Genomic DNA, 14,605 nt, shown 5'->3' with positions numbered 1-14,605 from the left:
ACCACAGCACCACATGTAAGTGTATCCAGGGACACCTGATGCTAATTGAACCATGCATGGTTGTTCTAGAAAATCTATGGCTAGTCCCTCTGGTGAGCTAATCAAAGTGCATCCCAATTTACACATTAGATCCCTAGCTAACAGATTTACCGGGCAAATGAAAGATATTAAGAAACAATGCGAAAACATTTTGCCATTTAGAGAGCACTGGAGAGGCACAGACACTTTCTCTCTAACTACTTCTCCCCCCACACCTATAAATGCTCGAGATTTTCCCTGCTGTGTGTCACAGTGAAGGTCATTCGTTCTAATCACCAAATGGCCTGCCCCACTATCTACCAAAAATTCAAATCCTTCCCTTGTACCGTTAACGTTATTTTTGGCATGCTTAAAGGGCATGTTGTCAGCTGCTGCACTAATGAAAAATAGGCAGAAGAAGATGGCACTTCCCTTTTTGGTGTGTCAGTGGATCCCGCCTCGCCATCCTGCCCCTCCGCCGCCCGTCACATCTCTTGAGTGGACTGTCCTGGACAGTCTCTGGCGAAATGTCCAATTTGGCCGCAGTTATAGCACCGATTCTCCCATTCACCCATCTGATCCACACTTGGTTGGAAGCCTGGCCCATTGCCAGCGAATCCTCTCCCTCTGCCTCGTCCTCAACCCTTCCCCTGCCCTCTCCCTCGGCCTCCTTGGCGTGGAGCTCTGGTGGGGAGGGCTGCAACTTGCTGCACCATCGTCAACATGGCTTGATCCATCGCGTCTGCTCGTTTTTTTTTTTTTTTCTCTCCTCTTTGTTTCTGAGTTGAGGAGGCCTTCATGGTGTTTGGCATGGTCCTCAATGACGCTGAGAGGCTGTCTAGCAAATCCCATACAATGCTTTTTTATGGCGCTAGACAGTTCTGGCTTCAGTCCCAATAAGAAACTGTTACGCAAGTGTGCTTCCCATGGGCCCACGTGCTCTGCATCATTCGTTCTTTGAGCAGGTGCTTCCAGCCCGCTGTAATCTGTGTGCACTCTTGTCAAGCGGACTAGATAATCTTGGACAGTCTCTCCATCTTAGCACCGGATGCTAATGCTAACAACGCGCTGAAGGAGCTTTATGACAACATCAGCTCGCTTCAGAACAAGCATCCGGAGGCGTTCTACGTGGTAGCGGGGTATTTTAACCACGTAGAACTGAAGAACACCCTGCCGAGGTTTTACCAACACGTCAACATCCCAACGCGAGGTAATAACACGCTGGACCGTGTTTACACCAACGTGAGGGATGCGTACAGAGCCTTCCCCCGCCCCCACCTCGGGCTCTCCGACCACATCTCAATCATGCTGGCCCCTGCATACCACCCCCCACTGCGTCGCTCCAAACCCACACAGAAGACCATCACTGTGTGGCCCAGTGACGGCGACGCTGTGCTGCAGGACTGCTTCGGCTGCACAGACTGGCAGGTCTTCAGGGAGGCTGCTGAGTGTGAGGGGGAGCTGGACCTGGAGGAGTACACATCTGCTGTTCTCGGGTACATCAGCAAGTGCACGGAGGATGTCACTACCACCAAGACTGTGACTTGCTACCCGAACCAGAAACCCTGGCTGAACGCAGAGGTGCGTTCTCTGCTGAAAGCCAGGGATGCTGCCTTCAGGTCTGGGGACTCAGGTGAACTCAGGAGGGCTAGAAGAGAGCTGACTGTTGGAGTCAAGAGGGCAAAAGCAGCATATGCTCTGAAAATCCAGGGACACTTTTCCTCCCAGGATCCACAGAGTATGTGGAGGGGCATCAAGTGCATCACGGACTACAAATCCAACGTTGCACAAAGCTCCAAAGACCCATCCCTGCCTGAGGCCCTCAACAAGTTCTACGCCCGCTTTGAGAACCCTGACACCCCCCCCAGCACCAAACTCACACACTCACCAGGAGAGGAGCCCCTCAGCGTGACACCAGCAGAAGTAAGAAGGACGCTGAGGAGGATCAACCCCCGGAAAGCTGCTGTCCCGGACAACATCCCTGGAAGGGTGCTAAGAGACTGCGCCGACCAGCTCTCGGACGTCCTGGCGGACATCTTTAACGCCTCCCTCATCCAGGCAGCAGTCCCCTCTTGCATGAAGACTGCCACCATCATCCCGGTCCCCAAGAGCTCTGCAGTGACGGGTCTAAATGACTACCGGCCAGTGGCCCTCACGCTGATAGTAACAAAGTGCTTTGAAAGACTGGTTCAGACCCACATCAAAGCCACCATCAACGTCACTGTGGATCCACACCAGTATGCGTACAGGAGGAATCGATCCACAGAGGATGCCATCTCCTCTGTGGTCCACACTGCCCTCACCCACCTGGAGCAGAAGGATTCCTATGTTCGTATGCTCTTTGTGGACTTCACATCTGCCTTCAACACCATGATTCCTCAGACCCTGATAACAAAACTCTCCTCACTTGGACTGAGCTCTTCCATGTGCAACTGGGTCCTAGACTTCCTGACCAACAGGCCGCAGTCTGTGAGGATCCACAACATCTCCTCTCCCACCATAACCCTCAGCACTGGCTCCCCTCAGGGCTGTGTGTTGAGCCCCCTCCTGTTTACACTGCTTACATATGACTGCTCACCTATCCATCCAGGCTGTCATATGGTGAAGTTTGCGGACGACACAGCAGTGGTTGGATGCATCACAAACAGAGATGAGTCCAACTACAGGCAGGAGGTGGAACACCTGGAGGGTTGGTGCAGAGAAAACAACCTCTGCATCAACGTAAAGAAGACGAAGGAGATGATTGTGGACTTCAGAAGGGGCCATCATGACCACCTCCCTCTGCACATTGGAGGTTCTGAGGTGGAAGTGGTCGACAGCTACAGGTACTTGGGTGTGCACCTGAGCAGCAACCTCACCTGGAGCAACAACACTTCCACTCTGGTCAGGAAGGCACATCAGCGGCTCTACTTCCTCAGGAGGCTGAGACGAGCTGGACTCGGGAGGGCAGTCCTCACCTCCTTCTACAGATGTGTGGTGGAGAGCGTCGTGTGCTCCAGCATCAACGTGTGGCATGGAAGCTGCTCTGCTGCAGATAGGAAAGCACTGCAGAGGGTGGTGAAGGCTGCACAGAGGATTGCTGGAGTCAGCCTCCCCAGCACCACAGACATTTACACCTCCAGATGCAGGAAAAGGGCTACCTGCATCAGGAAGGATCCCACCCACCCAGCACATGCACTTTTTGTCCCGCTCCCCTCAGGCAGGAGGCTGCGGAGCATCAAGTGCAAAACAACCAGACTCAGAAACAGCTTCATACCAGAAGCTGTAAGGCTCCTAAATTCCAACTGACACTTACAAGAACAAGTACTGTTACAGGCACTGTCACTTTAAACCACACTGAGACACTTTATCTAGACACTTTATCCACTGCTCTAAGTCAATATCATGCTGCTATAGCAAACTTGCACTCTGGACTTCATATTGCTGCTAACTTCCTACTCTCCCTCTCTTGTGTACTTTCTATTTATTTATCTATTTTAATAACAGCTCTTGGGTGTAAACTGGACCATGAGATCTTAATTTCGTTCCACCTCATGTACCATGTGATGCGAATGACAATAAAATCTCCTTGAATCCTTGAATCCTTGAATCTTCCTGCTTACATGGTGCTATCTTCCCCGTGTTCACATGCAGAGGGAAAGCAGCCACTAGGCGAGTTGTCAGACCCCTTATCATATTCCGATAGGGAGCGTTGGGGTCCGGTTGGTCAGCTGGTGGCTGATAACTGGGGGCTGCCAGACGAATGTCTCCATCTGGCCAGTTCCGATCGATCTTGCAGTAACCGGACCCCAGCTTCTTGAACAAGATGCGTTTTATCTCATTCGCAGTTGGGCGACAAGACATAAAGTCCTCAAATTCCTCTCCAAACTTTCGTCCTCCTACTTGTCGAGGGTCAGATAAATCAGAGGCAGCTTCCATTATATCCTTTTCAGTCCAGTATCGGTGGACTAACAACGGGCCTTCAGGTCCTGCAACTTCCACCATTGGAAAACATCCACTCGGAGCTGAACTGCTGTAAGAACATTCCCATGGTGATGTCGGCCTCCCGGGGAGGTGGGCATACCAGTGAATGTGTCACTCCCCTCTATGTTGTTCTCATTACGGCTCCTGGTGTGTGCAGCCACGGGTGACCACGCGGGAGGAGGCTGCTGCTGTCCAGGGCCGGTTGGGGATGGGCTGGTCTGTGGAGCCGCTGATGTGCTCTGTTGGATCTCATCCAGGCCTGCCCTCGCTGGTGCGTATGGGCTAGGCATTGCAGGTGGTGGCGGTGGTGGGTTGTATGGTGGTGGAGGTGGTTGTAGCATCTCCGGTGGTGGTGGTGGGAGCTCTTCTTCTGGTTCTGGTGCTGCTGGTTCTCCTGGTTGGGGTCGTCTCGGTGGGGCGGCATCGAGGTCAGGATCAAGCGTGACTGAGACACACTGAGACACAGGGTTAGTTCCCCTCCCTCTCTTTCTGCCTCCGTTCGGCCTCTTCCAGGAGAGTTCATTTGCTGGAAATCCGAAATATTTGATCCAAAGGGGAACATGCATTACACTGTCAGTATCATAATCCTGGCTCATTTGCTAAAAAGAGCTGCAGTATGGACTTTAGGGTTAAACTTTAACTCCTTAACTAATTGGGAATTAATTAAACTAATTAAAACAATTAAATTAACAGCTAATTGGGATCCCATTTTGTTCTCTCACTTGATTTGTTGCTGTTGGGTCCGGCTTCAGCCAGAGAGCTGAAGGTGGGTGTTTCAATTCTCCTCCCTTCGCCGCAGTCCGCTGCTCATCCTGTTCGTGACGCCAAATTGTGGTGGAAATTGTGACAAAAAATGAATTTGAGCCTCTGAGTCTATATCAAAGTGAGTAACAGGTTTATTAAAAAGCGAACATGACAAAAAATGGATTCTCTCTCCCTTTCCTATATCTTTCCTAGCTGTGTGTTGTGCTTCTTATACCCTTCTGTCATTCCCCCGCGTTACGTTCCTTTCATGGCAGTAAGCATTAGTCAGCATTATTCTCAAGTGTACACCATTCTCTTATATGTTTATCTTATACGAACTGTTTACAGCGAGCAGCCAAGCAAAACATCCAGATTCGACCCGTAGCCTTGTGGCTAGGCGCCACTGCCTTGCCGCCTCTATCTTCACACTCTGCTTCTGTTCTCATAGCGAGGTCACTTCCACTTATCTCCTGAGACACAAAACAATCCCGCTACCTCTCGGCCACTGTGACATTTAGAATCATCCTTAAGCATAATAGCTCAAAAGGCATATTTCAACACTATTAAATACATTTCCATGACAAAAAAAAAATCATGTGGTGTTCACTGGGCAGAAGCTGTGCCTGTGGTGAGTGGCTTTATAGTGAAGGTGCTGTTGGTCAGTGAAGTGTTGGCTGTGTTTGTGTGAATTCTGTCTTCTGTTTGGTTGCTGTTGTTTACCACTGTAAGGTAGAAGTGGTGGATTAGGTAGGCGATGTCTGCACTACTGTTAGCAATAGACTAAGGCCTGATGTGACTCAGCAGGACACAGCGCATTTGGAAACTGTATCTACCAAGTTGACATACATAAGGGTTCTTTAGTTAAGAAAATGGTACTGTGCAGAACCATGGACACTCCAAGAACCCTTTTTGAAAAGGGTTATATATAGTAGCAAAAGGGGTTATTTAGCTTGTAACAATAGAAGAATTTTTTGGTGCTATATAGAACCCTTTTTAAAAGGTTCTGTACACTGTTAGAAATAAAGGCACTATGCAGGTACATGATTTGTTCATCAAGGAACAAATAATGTAAGTGTATCCTCAAAGGTGCAACAGCGGATTGAAGGTTCAACTGTGTACCTTAAATAAGTTTTTCCTAGTGGAAAAGTAGATATTTGTACCTTTTTATAAACCAATGTTCTAAAACAGAACACTAAAATAAAAAGCCTGGAGGCGAGGCGGGGAGTGTGGAGTCAGTACAACTTATGTATGTTATGTTGAAACCGGTGAACAAGCCTCAGAGGTGCAGAATATTTTTTTTTTTAAACCTGTCATGTCTGGCCATTTTTGCAATCGGAATGGTAATCCGAATGTACTGATGTACCAAACATATTTGTTTTCACAAGAAAAAGCTCTATAGGTTACTAAAGCCTATTCTTGTTAAAGTTTGTATTTTATTTGTTTGGCCAGGCCTGACAGGCAAATAAAAAAGAGGACAGGAAAGAAATAGAAGAAGGGAGGAAAGAGGAAAACAAAAAACAAAAAACAAAAACAAAAAGATAATAATGATAATTAAATAAGTAAATAAATAAATAGAAAAAATAAATAAATAAAAAAAAGAAAGAGAAAAAACAATAAAATAAGTAAATAAACAGACAACTAAATAAAAATAAAAATAAATAGATAAATAAGTAAGTAAATAAAAAAAAGAGAAGGGAAAAAAACAAGTATACAGATATACATACATATACATATTCACATATCTATACATATACATATACATATATACACTCAGACATAATTCTACTATTTTCTGCTACATACATACACATGTTTACATATCTATACATATGCCTTTATACATATACACCCACCCACCACACACAATTCTACTGTTTGCAGCAATGTGTATATGTGTGTATATGCGTTCACGTGTCATGGAATGTGCTCCGCAATGAGGGCAAGAAGCCGCAACCATGCCCCCGTGGTCCAGAGACAGATAGGGAAGGACCCGGGGGACCCGGACCATCCACAGCCCATTAGGAACTCAGGAGACCTGAGGCCACACGCCCCGACGGCCACCGCGTGCACGCCCCAGAGGACGAATAATGGAGGCCCCAGACAGAGCGCCCACAGACAAAGGGCAAGTGACCGGAGAGCCAGAGGCAATGAGCAGCCCACCCCCTCGGCAGGCCAACATCCCCAGCATGGGCCGAGCATGCGGCCCCCGAGGCCCCAGGCGCCCGAGACCGGCCGACCCCCGGCAGGACCCCCCCATGCTAGAGAGGCCCAAACCACTCCCAGGACACAACCGCCAAGGGAGCAGGGCAGGGACCACGCCAAGATGTCCAGCCATGCACCCAGGGACCCACATGACACCCATACCCCGGGGGGGGCGGAGTCGGCAAGCAGCGGGGAGCGGTGGGGAGGGGTAACTCCTGCACACCACCATGTACCACAGATGTCCAGGCTCAGCAAGTCATGGACCCAGGCCCAGCTGTCCACACACACATGCTCACATGCACCCACACACACCCACACCCACACTCACACACACCAGTCACCCACTCATGCACACACACGGAACATACATGGACTCAGTGTCGGCGGGCGGACACCAGCACGGGCCAGCGGCAACCCAGGGAGGCAGCCACCCCGGCCCCGAACGACCGGCCAGTCCCCCCACCAGGCAGGGTGCACCAAACCGGGGTGTGAGAGGACCCGCCCACCCCCCCACCCCCACACTCGATATGTGTGTGAAATGAAAAGAATGTGTGTGAGCTACAGTGCAATTAAAATTGGAGGGACAGAGGCAATGTAGTACTGAATAACAGCACATAGCCACACTGCCCCCCAAGGCCCTCAATGTCTAATGTGTAAATAAAATTGAGGGGCAGGTAGCAGTGAGCAGATAAGTGAGGTCACCTCAGCAGCGCTACCCACCATCCACTGAGTGACACACCTGCCCCCCAAAGCCCTGTGTGTACTGTACTGTGTCATGAAATATGTCATTGTAAGGGGGGAAAAAGGGGGAGGAGTGGGACATCACGCATCACAGCGAGCAGAGCCAGGTAGGTGGCCCTACTCACTGTAGCATGGGCCCCCCTCCCCCAGAACCCCCATGTGTAGTGTGATGTTTGACTGAGTGGGAGGAGGGGAAGGGTCAGGATAAGAAAGACCGAGAGGCAGAGAACTACCCCTCGGAGGAAGAGAGCCAGCTGGCGCTAGCTCACTAGGCACCCCGGGTTTCCTACACCCGGCCGCGGCGCAGGGAAGGCCGGCCCTAAGCCCGAAGCGGCCACGCCCCCAGGACACCACCGCGCTCCAGGCCGGCGCCCGCCCACACAGCTGGCACAGCACAAAACATACACACCCACACGCACACAAGAGACAACAATTATCGCACATACACATACTCACGATTACAATACACATACTCACAATTACAATACAAACACATACAAACACACACAAACACACTCACCCGCAACAAACTTCACACACACCCATATACACGCAAACACAGTGGTCCTGGGTCCAGAACCAACCGGCCCTATGTGGTTGTCCCCCTACCTGAGTGCCCCACCCCTCCTCCCGGGAGGCATCCAGAATCTCGGAATGCCAGACAGACACCCCGGCGTGCCCCAGACCCCTCACCACCCGACGGTGTGCCCAGGGGGGCACAGACCCTTCCAGCACAGGGAGGAGCCCAAACGGGGGACGGGCGACCCCAGGCGCCAAGGCCCTAGACCCCGGCCCACACAGAGGAGGCCAGCCCCCCGGACGGGGCCAGCACCCACCCCCACGGGACCCCAGATCCCCACCCCAAGACCGTGAGCGCACACATCCAGGCCCCCCACCATCAACAACAGGGCCCGCACACAGAAACCGCAGAGCGGCAGCCCTCATCTCCAGTCCAAGAGCCATCAGACACCAAAATCCTTTTTCTTGCCATTCTGAAAAATTCAGTACTGTCTTTTTCCGACATATATCGGGATTGTTCCAAATGGGTGTTAATTTACAAGGGATTAGTGAAGACTTAGCCATCTTTAAGAATTCCCACCAGGCTATCAGGGTGGTGCTTATTGTAAGGCTTTTAAAGCAATTGTAATGTTTAATGCTGGAGCTAATGAAAGGTAAGTCAGATATTTTCAATTTCCCACAGAGTATTTGTTCCAGATCCAGCCATGGACTGTCTGAGCGATTTGATTTCATCCACCTTGAAACATACTGTAGTCTATTGGCTAAAAAATAGTGATAAAAATTTGGTAGTTCTAGACCACCGCTGCATTTTAGCTTTTGTAAAGTCTTCAAGCTTATTCTAGATGTTTTACTTTTCCATAAAAATGTAGAAATATATGAGTCTAGCGACTTAAACTAAGCAATAGAAGGTTTATTAGGGATCATTAAGAACAGATAATTTACTTTAGGCAGAATCATCATTTTTATTGTGGCAACTCTCCCCATGAGAGATATAGGTAGAGAGTTCCAACGTTTGAGATCGTCCTCTATTGTTTTTAGTAGAGGAATATGGTTCAGTCGTACCAAATCTAACAGCCTGGGAGAAAAATTTATACCTAGATATCTAATGTTGCCCGACTGTAGTGATGTAGTTATGATGTTCTGAAATTTACAATTCAGAGGCAAAACTGTTGATTTACTCCAATTAATGGAGTAATCTGATACAGATGAAAACTTATAGATAAGTGTGATTGTTTTTAGAAGAGCGGTTTGTGAGTTCCCGAGGAAAAGTAATACATCATCAGCATAAAGGCTTATTTTATGGTCTGTATTTTCTGTTTGGATTCCTTTGATGTTTACATTCTGTCGGATTTTTGCTGCTAGTGGCTCAATGAAGATGATAAACATTGAGGGAGAGAGTGGGCAACCTTGTCTAGTTCCCCTCTGCAGACTGAAGCTTTGTGAGATAAGATCATTTGTCCTAACCCGTGCATTTGGAGAGCTGTATAATGTTTCGATCCAGTTTATAAAGGATGGGCCAAATCCAATTTTATGTAGAACTGCTAACAGAAATTTCCAATTTACCCTGTCGAATGCTTTCTCTGCATCTAAAGAGACTACTATTTTTTCTAATTTGTTAATGGAACAGTAATCTATTATATTTATTAGTTGGCGTGTGTTATCGGCCGAGTGCCGGCCCTTGATAAAACCTGTTTGGTCCGAATGTATAATATATATGGAGTGATTTTTTCTAATCTTGTTGCGAGAACTTTGCAAATAATTTTAAGGTCTACATTAATAAGAGAGATTGGGCGATAGCTAGATGGAAGTGTTGGGTCTTTGCCTGGTTTAAGAAGCAGGCTAATGTTGGCAGAGTTCATGTTTGGAGAGATTGTGTAGTTATTCTTGATTTGAGTCACCATCCTGAAAAAAGTAGGTTCTAACTGTGATGGTCCGACGGAAAAGACACGTGGGTACGTTCCAGTTTGGGGTGCAAAAATCGGTGTTTATTAAATCCCAGTGAAAAACCAAACAAAAAAAACAAAAAAATGCAATTTATCCAACGCCAAAAAGAAAAATATTTACAAATATATACAGCTTAATTTGAATAATCAGTTATTCAATCACAACTTGAGAGGGTTTTAGGCTTCAACCACATTCCATTACCTCTCTCACAAGACTGGCTCATTCTGGTCCATCTAGGGCTTTTATAGAGCTAAACAGGAAGTGCTATGACGGGGGGGGGAGTTCACTATAAAAACGCAGCAAACAAAGGGTCCTGTTTTCCTCCCTGACTGAAAACAAGGCTACCTTCCTCTGGAGTCTATTCACAGGTAAGTACTTGTTGCCTTCCCCAAGTGTTTCAATAATGTTAGTTTATAATATATGTTTCATTACATCACTAAATCAATCTAAATTTACAAATAATAAAACATTCACATTCACCATTAAGTTTTGTTTCTTTTCTCTCTCTCTACAGGTTTGCTCTTGTTCTCCTGCATAACCACTCAATCAATAAATGCTATTTAAAAACAGTTTGTGTCTCTGAGTATGAAATGTCCCCATTACCTAGAAAGTTTAAACATATGTACATTGTGGCGGAGGGCAGCTCCGTCACACTAACACAGGCCAGAATTCTTTATAGAATTCTGCTGGGAAACCGTCTGGGCCTGGGGCTTTATTATTTGGAAGGTGCTGTATTGCCTTATAGAATTCAGATGATGAAAACGGTGAATCAAGAGTTGTAATCTGATCCTCATTTAATTTAGGAAGATTTATGTCATTAAGAAATTCTTCAATTTCAGCATCAGATGGATTAATCTGTGATGAGTATAAGGCTTCATAAAAGTCTTTAAAGGAGTTATTTATTTGTTGTGGGTCATGAGTAATATTACCGACTGAGTCTTTAATAGAGTGAATAGCTGTTTTTTCTTTATTCAGTTTTAATTGATTGGCCAGGAATTTTCCAGATTTATTTCCATGTTCAAAGTTTTCCAGACGCAACCTCTGCAACATAAACTGTGTCTTCTTATCAAGTATTTCATTTAATTCTAAATTAAGTTTCCTCAGGCTGTTAATTATATTTTCTTGTGGTGATGCTGCATAGGCATTTTCTAAAGATTTAATTTTCTGTTCCAATTCTAATATAAGTGTTTTTTCTTTATTTTTCTTATGTGCGCAGTAAGAAATTATTTTACCCCGCATTACTGCCTGTGCAGAATATTTTAAACTTCATATTGAATCTTCCTACTGAACGACTGACCACCTGCCAAACACCTTGGTATCTGGAGCCTTTACCTGCTGTCATCGGGTGGAAGGCAGGATACGCCCTGGACAGGTCGCAGGTCCATCACACAAACCAAAAACAGCCAAATGTTTTTCTAAGATCTTTTTCAAAAACCTAAAAACTCAGAACAGTATAATAAAATATTAGCTAACACTTAGCATGCTATGCTATCTTTTGCCAGCAGGGGAGCCGCGTTTTTTCCTTTCTCTTTTGAGGACTAAGTGAAAGAAATCACTGTGAGCTACAACTGTGGCTACAATTAGCACTATAGACCAGCTTTGATCAGCAGGGCGTGGCTGTTTTTCCCCTCACCTTTCAGAGACCTGGTGAAAACTATTTCCCTTGATTCCTGATGGGTAAGGGAAAAAACAGCTGCTGCTGCTGGTTAAACGTGTTAGCCAGCTCTTTATCATACCTTACCTGTCTAGTGCACCTCAGAAGTAGAAAAAACTGTGAATGAAACTTCAGCAACTCTCTTTTTTGTCGTCTTCCCCTTCAGGGCTGTCTGTATTTTTATATGTAAGGTGTGTTTAGTGGCTTCTGTCAGAGGTTTGGACATTTTTCTGTTCTTAAAGCTTTCTGTGTGTTACTTTAGCATGGGGTTTCAATCTTTAACTGAACTCTGGGAACTGATTTGTTTGGTAGATAAATTGAGTGTGTAGGGTGGGAGTTTAGTCTGAACTGTGTGCTTCATCTCCAACTGCAGAAAAACCTAAACCTGAACTCACATCAAGCCATAAAGGAGCTGCACTGATAGGAAAACCAGTGGTTCTGTACTGTAAGCTGGATCAGTCTGCTGGATGGAGGTTTTACTGGTTCAAACACACACAGAGCCCTGAGACTGAGACCACGACTGAAACACACTCCTACACCATCAGCTCGGTCAGTGTCTCTGAAGGAGGACAGTACTGGTGCAGAGCTGGGAGAGGAACCCCAGTCTACTACACTCACTACAGTGATGCTCTCTGGATAAACGTCACTGGTGAGTAGAAAACTTTCTGCTACTGATCTGGTGCTAAACATGGACTATAACCTGGATGCAGACAGCAGAGGTTTAATATACAGAGCTTCATGATCAGTTCACCTTTAACATTTAAAAGTTTTATTAAGGCTGTGTGGGAACTTCAGATCAAGCCTGCTGTGTGAACAGGAATGTATAAAGTGTCACATGGCTAGTTTTGGTTTGACTGACTTGCTGCCTAAAAGTAGAATTATACTATATATTTTTATAATATTCTGATTCTGGCATAATTTAATCATTCAGATGTGAACAGAGTCAGAATGTTTTGATGGGGAATGATGCATTAGAGAAAAACTTAATCACTTATTACAGTGGTGGTGACGGGAACCAGCGGTCAGAATTACAACAGTTTAATGTTCTGTCCTAAACCACCAGTGAAGCTACACATGTTTTAATGTAATGTTGACAGTGATATAGTGGTAAATATGAAATATGAACAGCCTGCATGTACAATCACAATCAAAATTATTATTATTCAGCCCCTTTGCAAATTAGGTTTATTAGAAAAAAATAAATTTCAGCTGTTTGCAAAAAAACAAGCAAGAACAATTTAAATAACTCAACACGACTAATTTAATGAACAGTTTCTTCAAACTGTTCCTTCAAACATTAAACCCCTTCATGATAAGCGTCTTTAGTACTGCATAGAGCGCCCTTCTGCTTTTATGACCTGCTGCATTCATGATGTATAGCCAGACAGCAGCTTCTGGCAGTGTTCCTGATAAATCTTCGCTCGTTCCTCATGGGCAATGGCTTCCAGTTCACTAATATTCCTGGTTTTACGTGCTGCAACTGCCTGCTTTAAATCCCACCAAAGATTTTCTATGGGGTTCAACTCAGACGACTGTTACAGCCACTCCAGACTCTTCCAGGACTTCTTCTGGAACAAAGCCTTGGTACATTTAAGGAATGCTTGGAACATTGTCCTGTTGGAAGAAACAATTATGAACAAGCTTCAACTTCCTGACAGGAGACATGACATTAACTTGTAGGATTTCCTGAAGGTTTAAATCCATGACTCCATGGTTTCCAGTACCAGAGGAAGCAAAGCAGCCCCAGAGCATCACTGAACCACTGCTAAGCTTCACTGCAGGCAGGGTGTTCTTTTTGACGTATGCTTCATTCTTCCTTTTCCAGACATACAGCTGATCCATAGGACAGAAAAATTCCAGTTTTGTTTCATCGCTCCACAGAACAGAATCCCAACATCTCAGTGGGGATACAACATATTGGAGTTTTTGCTTTTTCTTGTTCTTTTGGGTCAGTAGAGGTGCACATTTAGTAGTTCAGGCCTGGAGACCTTCAGGGTGTAGTAAACACCTTACTGTGGAAACTGGAATCTCAGTGCCTGCTGACTCCAAATCTTGCTGCAGGTCTTTTGCAGTCACTCGAGGGTTTCTGACCACCTGCCTCCTCAGGAATCTGCTGGCAGTTGTTGACAGCATCCTCTCTTTGACCACGTCCAGGTAGTCTAGCCTGTGTTCCTGTAACTTTAAACTTGTGAATTATGCTTCCAGCTGTTTCTCTACGAACATTCAGTGCCTTTGATATCTTTTTGTTTCCTTTTCCTTGTTTGTGCAAGGCTATGATCTCTACACTGTTTGGACAACAGTCAAATATTTCTAACATGCAAACAAACTTCACAGTCAACAGACCTCTAGCCTGTCCAGGTATTTGACGTGTTTTATTTTAATATCTAATATCTGAAGCAGCTCACGACGTCCTTGATTAACTGCATTGGTTGAGACACCTGATTTGGAAATGAGTGCTCTTATGAGGGATTCTATTCAGGGGGTTGAATAATTCTAAGACTGCAGTGATCATTAAAAGTGGCAGTTTGTGTTGAATTTGGAGAAACAACTGGTTATATTAGTCGTGTTGAGCCAGTTTATTTGTTCTTCTTTGATTGGTTTATTGGAAACAGCTGAAAGTTTGTAAATTATGCTAATTAACCTGATCAGTAGATTAACTGAATCAGTAAATTTCACATAACTGCCCAATTCATATCAAACCACTCTCTGTTTAAATCCTAACTTTGTATTTATACATACATTCAGAAAAATCTGTGGAATTCCGCGTCAACAAGCCGTAGGCTGTGAAAAAGGCTTTGCCTTCTGGACCAGTTTGACCAC

The 14,605-nt window shown here is 45.8% G+C and overlaps 1 protein-coding gene across 1 annotated transcript in view; it reads left to right on the top strand.

Moving 5' to 3' along the window:
- Window positions 1-14,605, top strand: part of LOC108417305 (leukocyte immunoglobulin-like receptor subfamily A member 3) — a 118,694-nt gene that overhangs the window by 56,005 nt on the left and 48,084 nt on the right. Inside the window, exon 5 of the mRNA XM_037534678.1 lies at window positions 12,159-12,434. Coding sequence (XP_037390575.1) covers window positions 12,159-12,434 — 276 coding nt within the window. The remainder of the gene's footprint in view (window positions 1-12,158; window positions 12,435-14,605) is intronic.

Source organism: Pygocentrus nattereri, chromosome 2 (assembly GCF_015220715.1).
Source record: "Pygocentrus nattereri isolate fPygNat1 chromosome 2, fPygNat1.pri, whole genome shotgun sequence".
Classification (NCBI taxonomy): Eukaryota; Metazoa; Chordata; class Actinopteri; order Characiformes; family Serrasalmidae; genus Pygocentrus; species Pygocentrus nattereri.
This window is presented reverse-complemented; position numbering and strand designations above follow the sequence as displayed.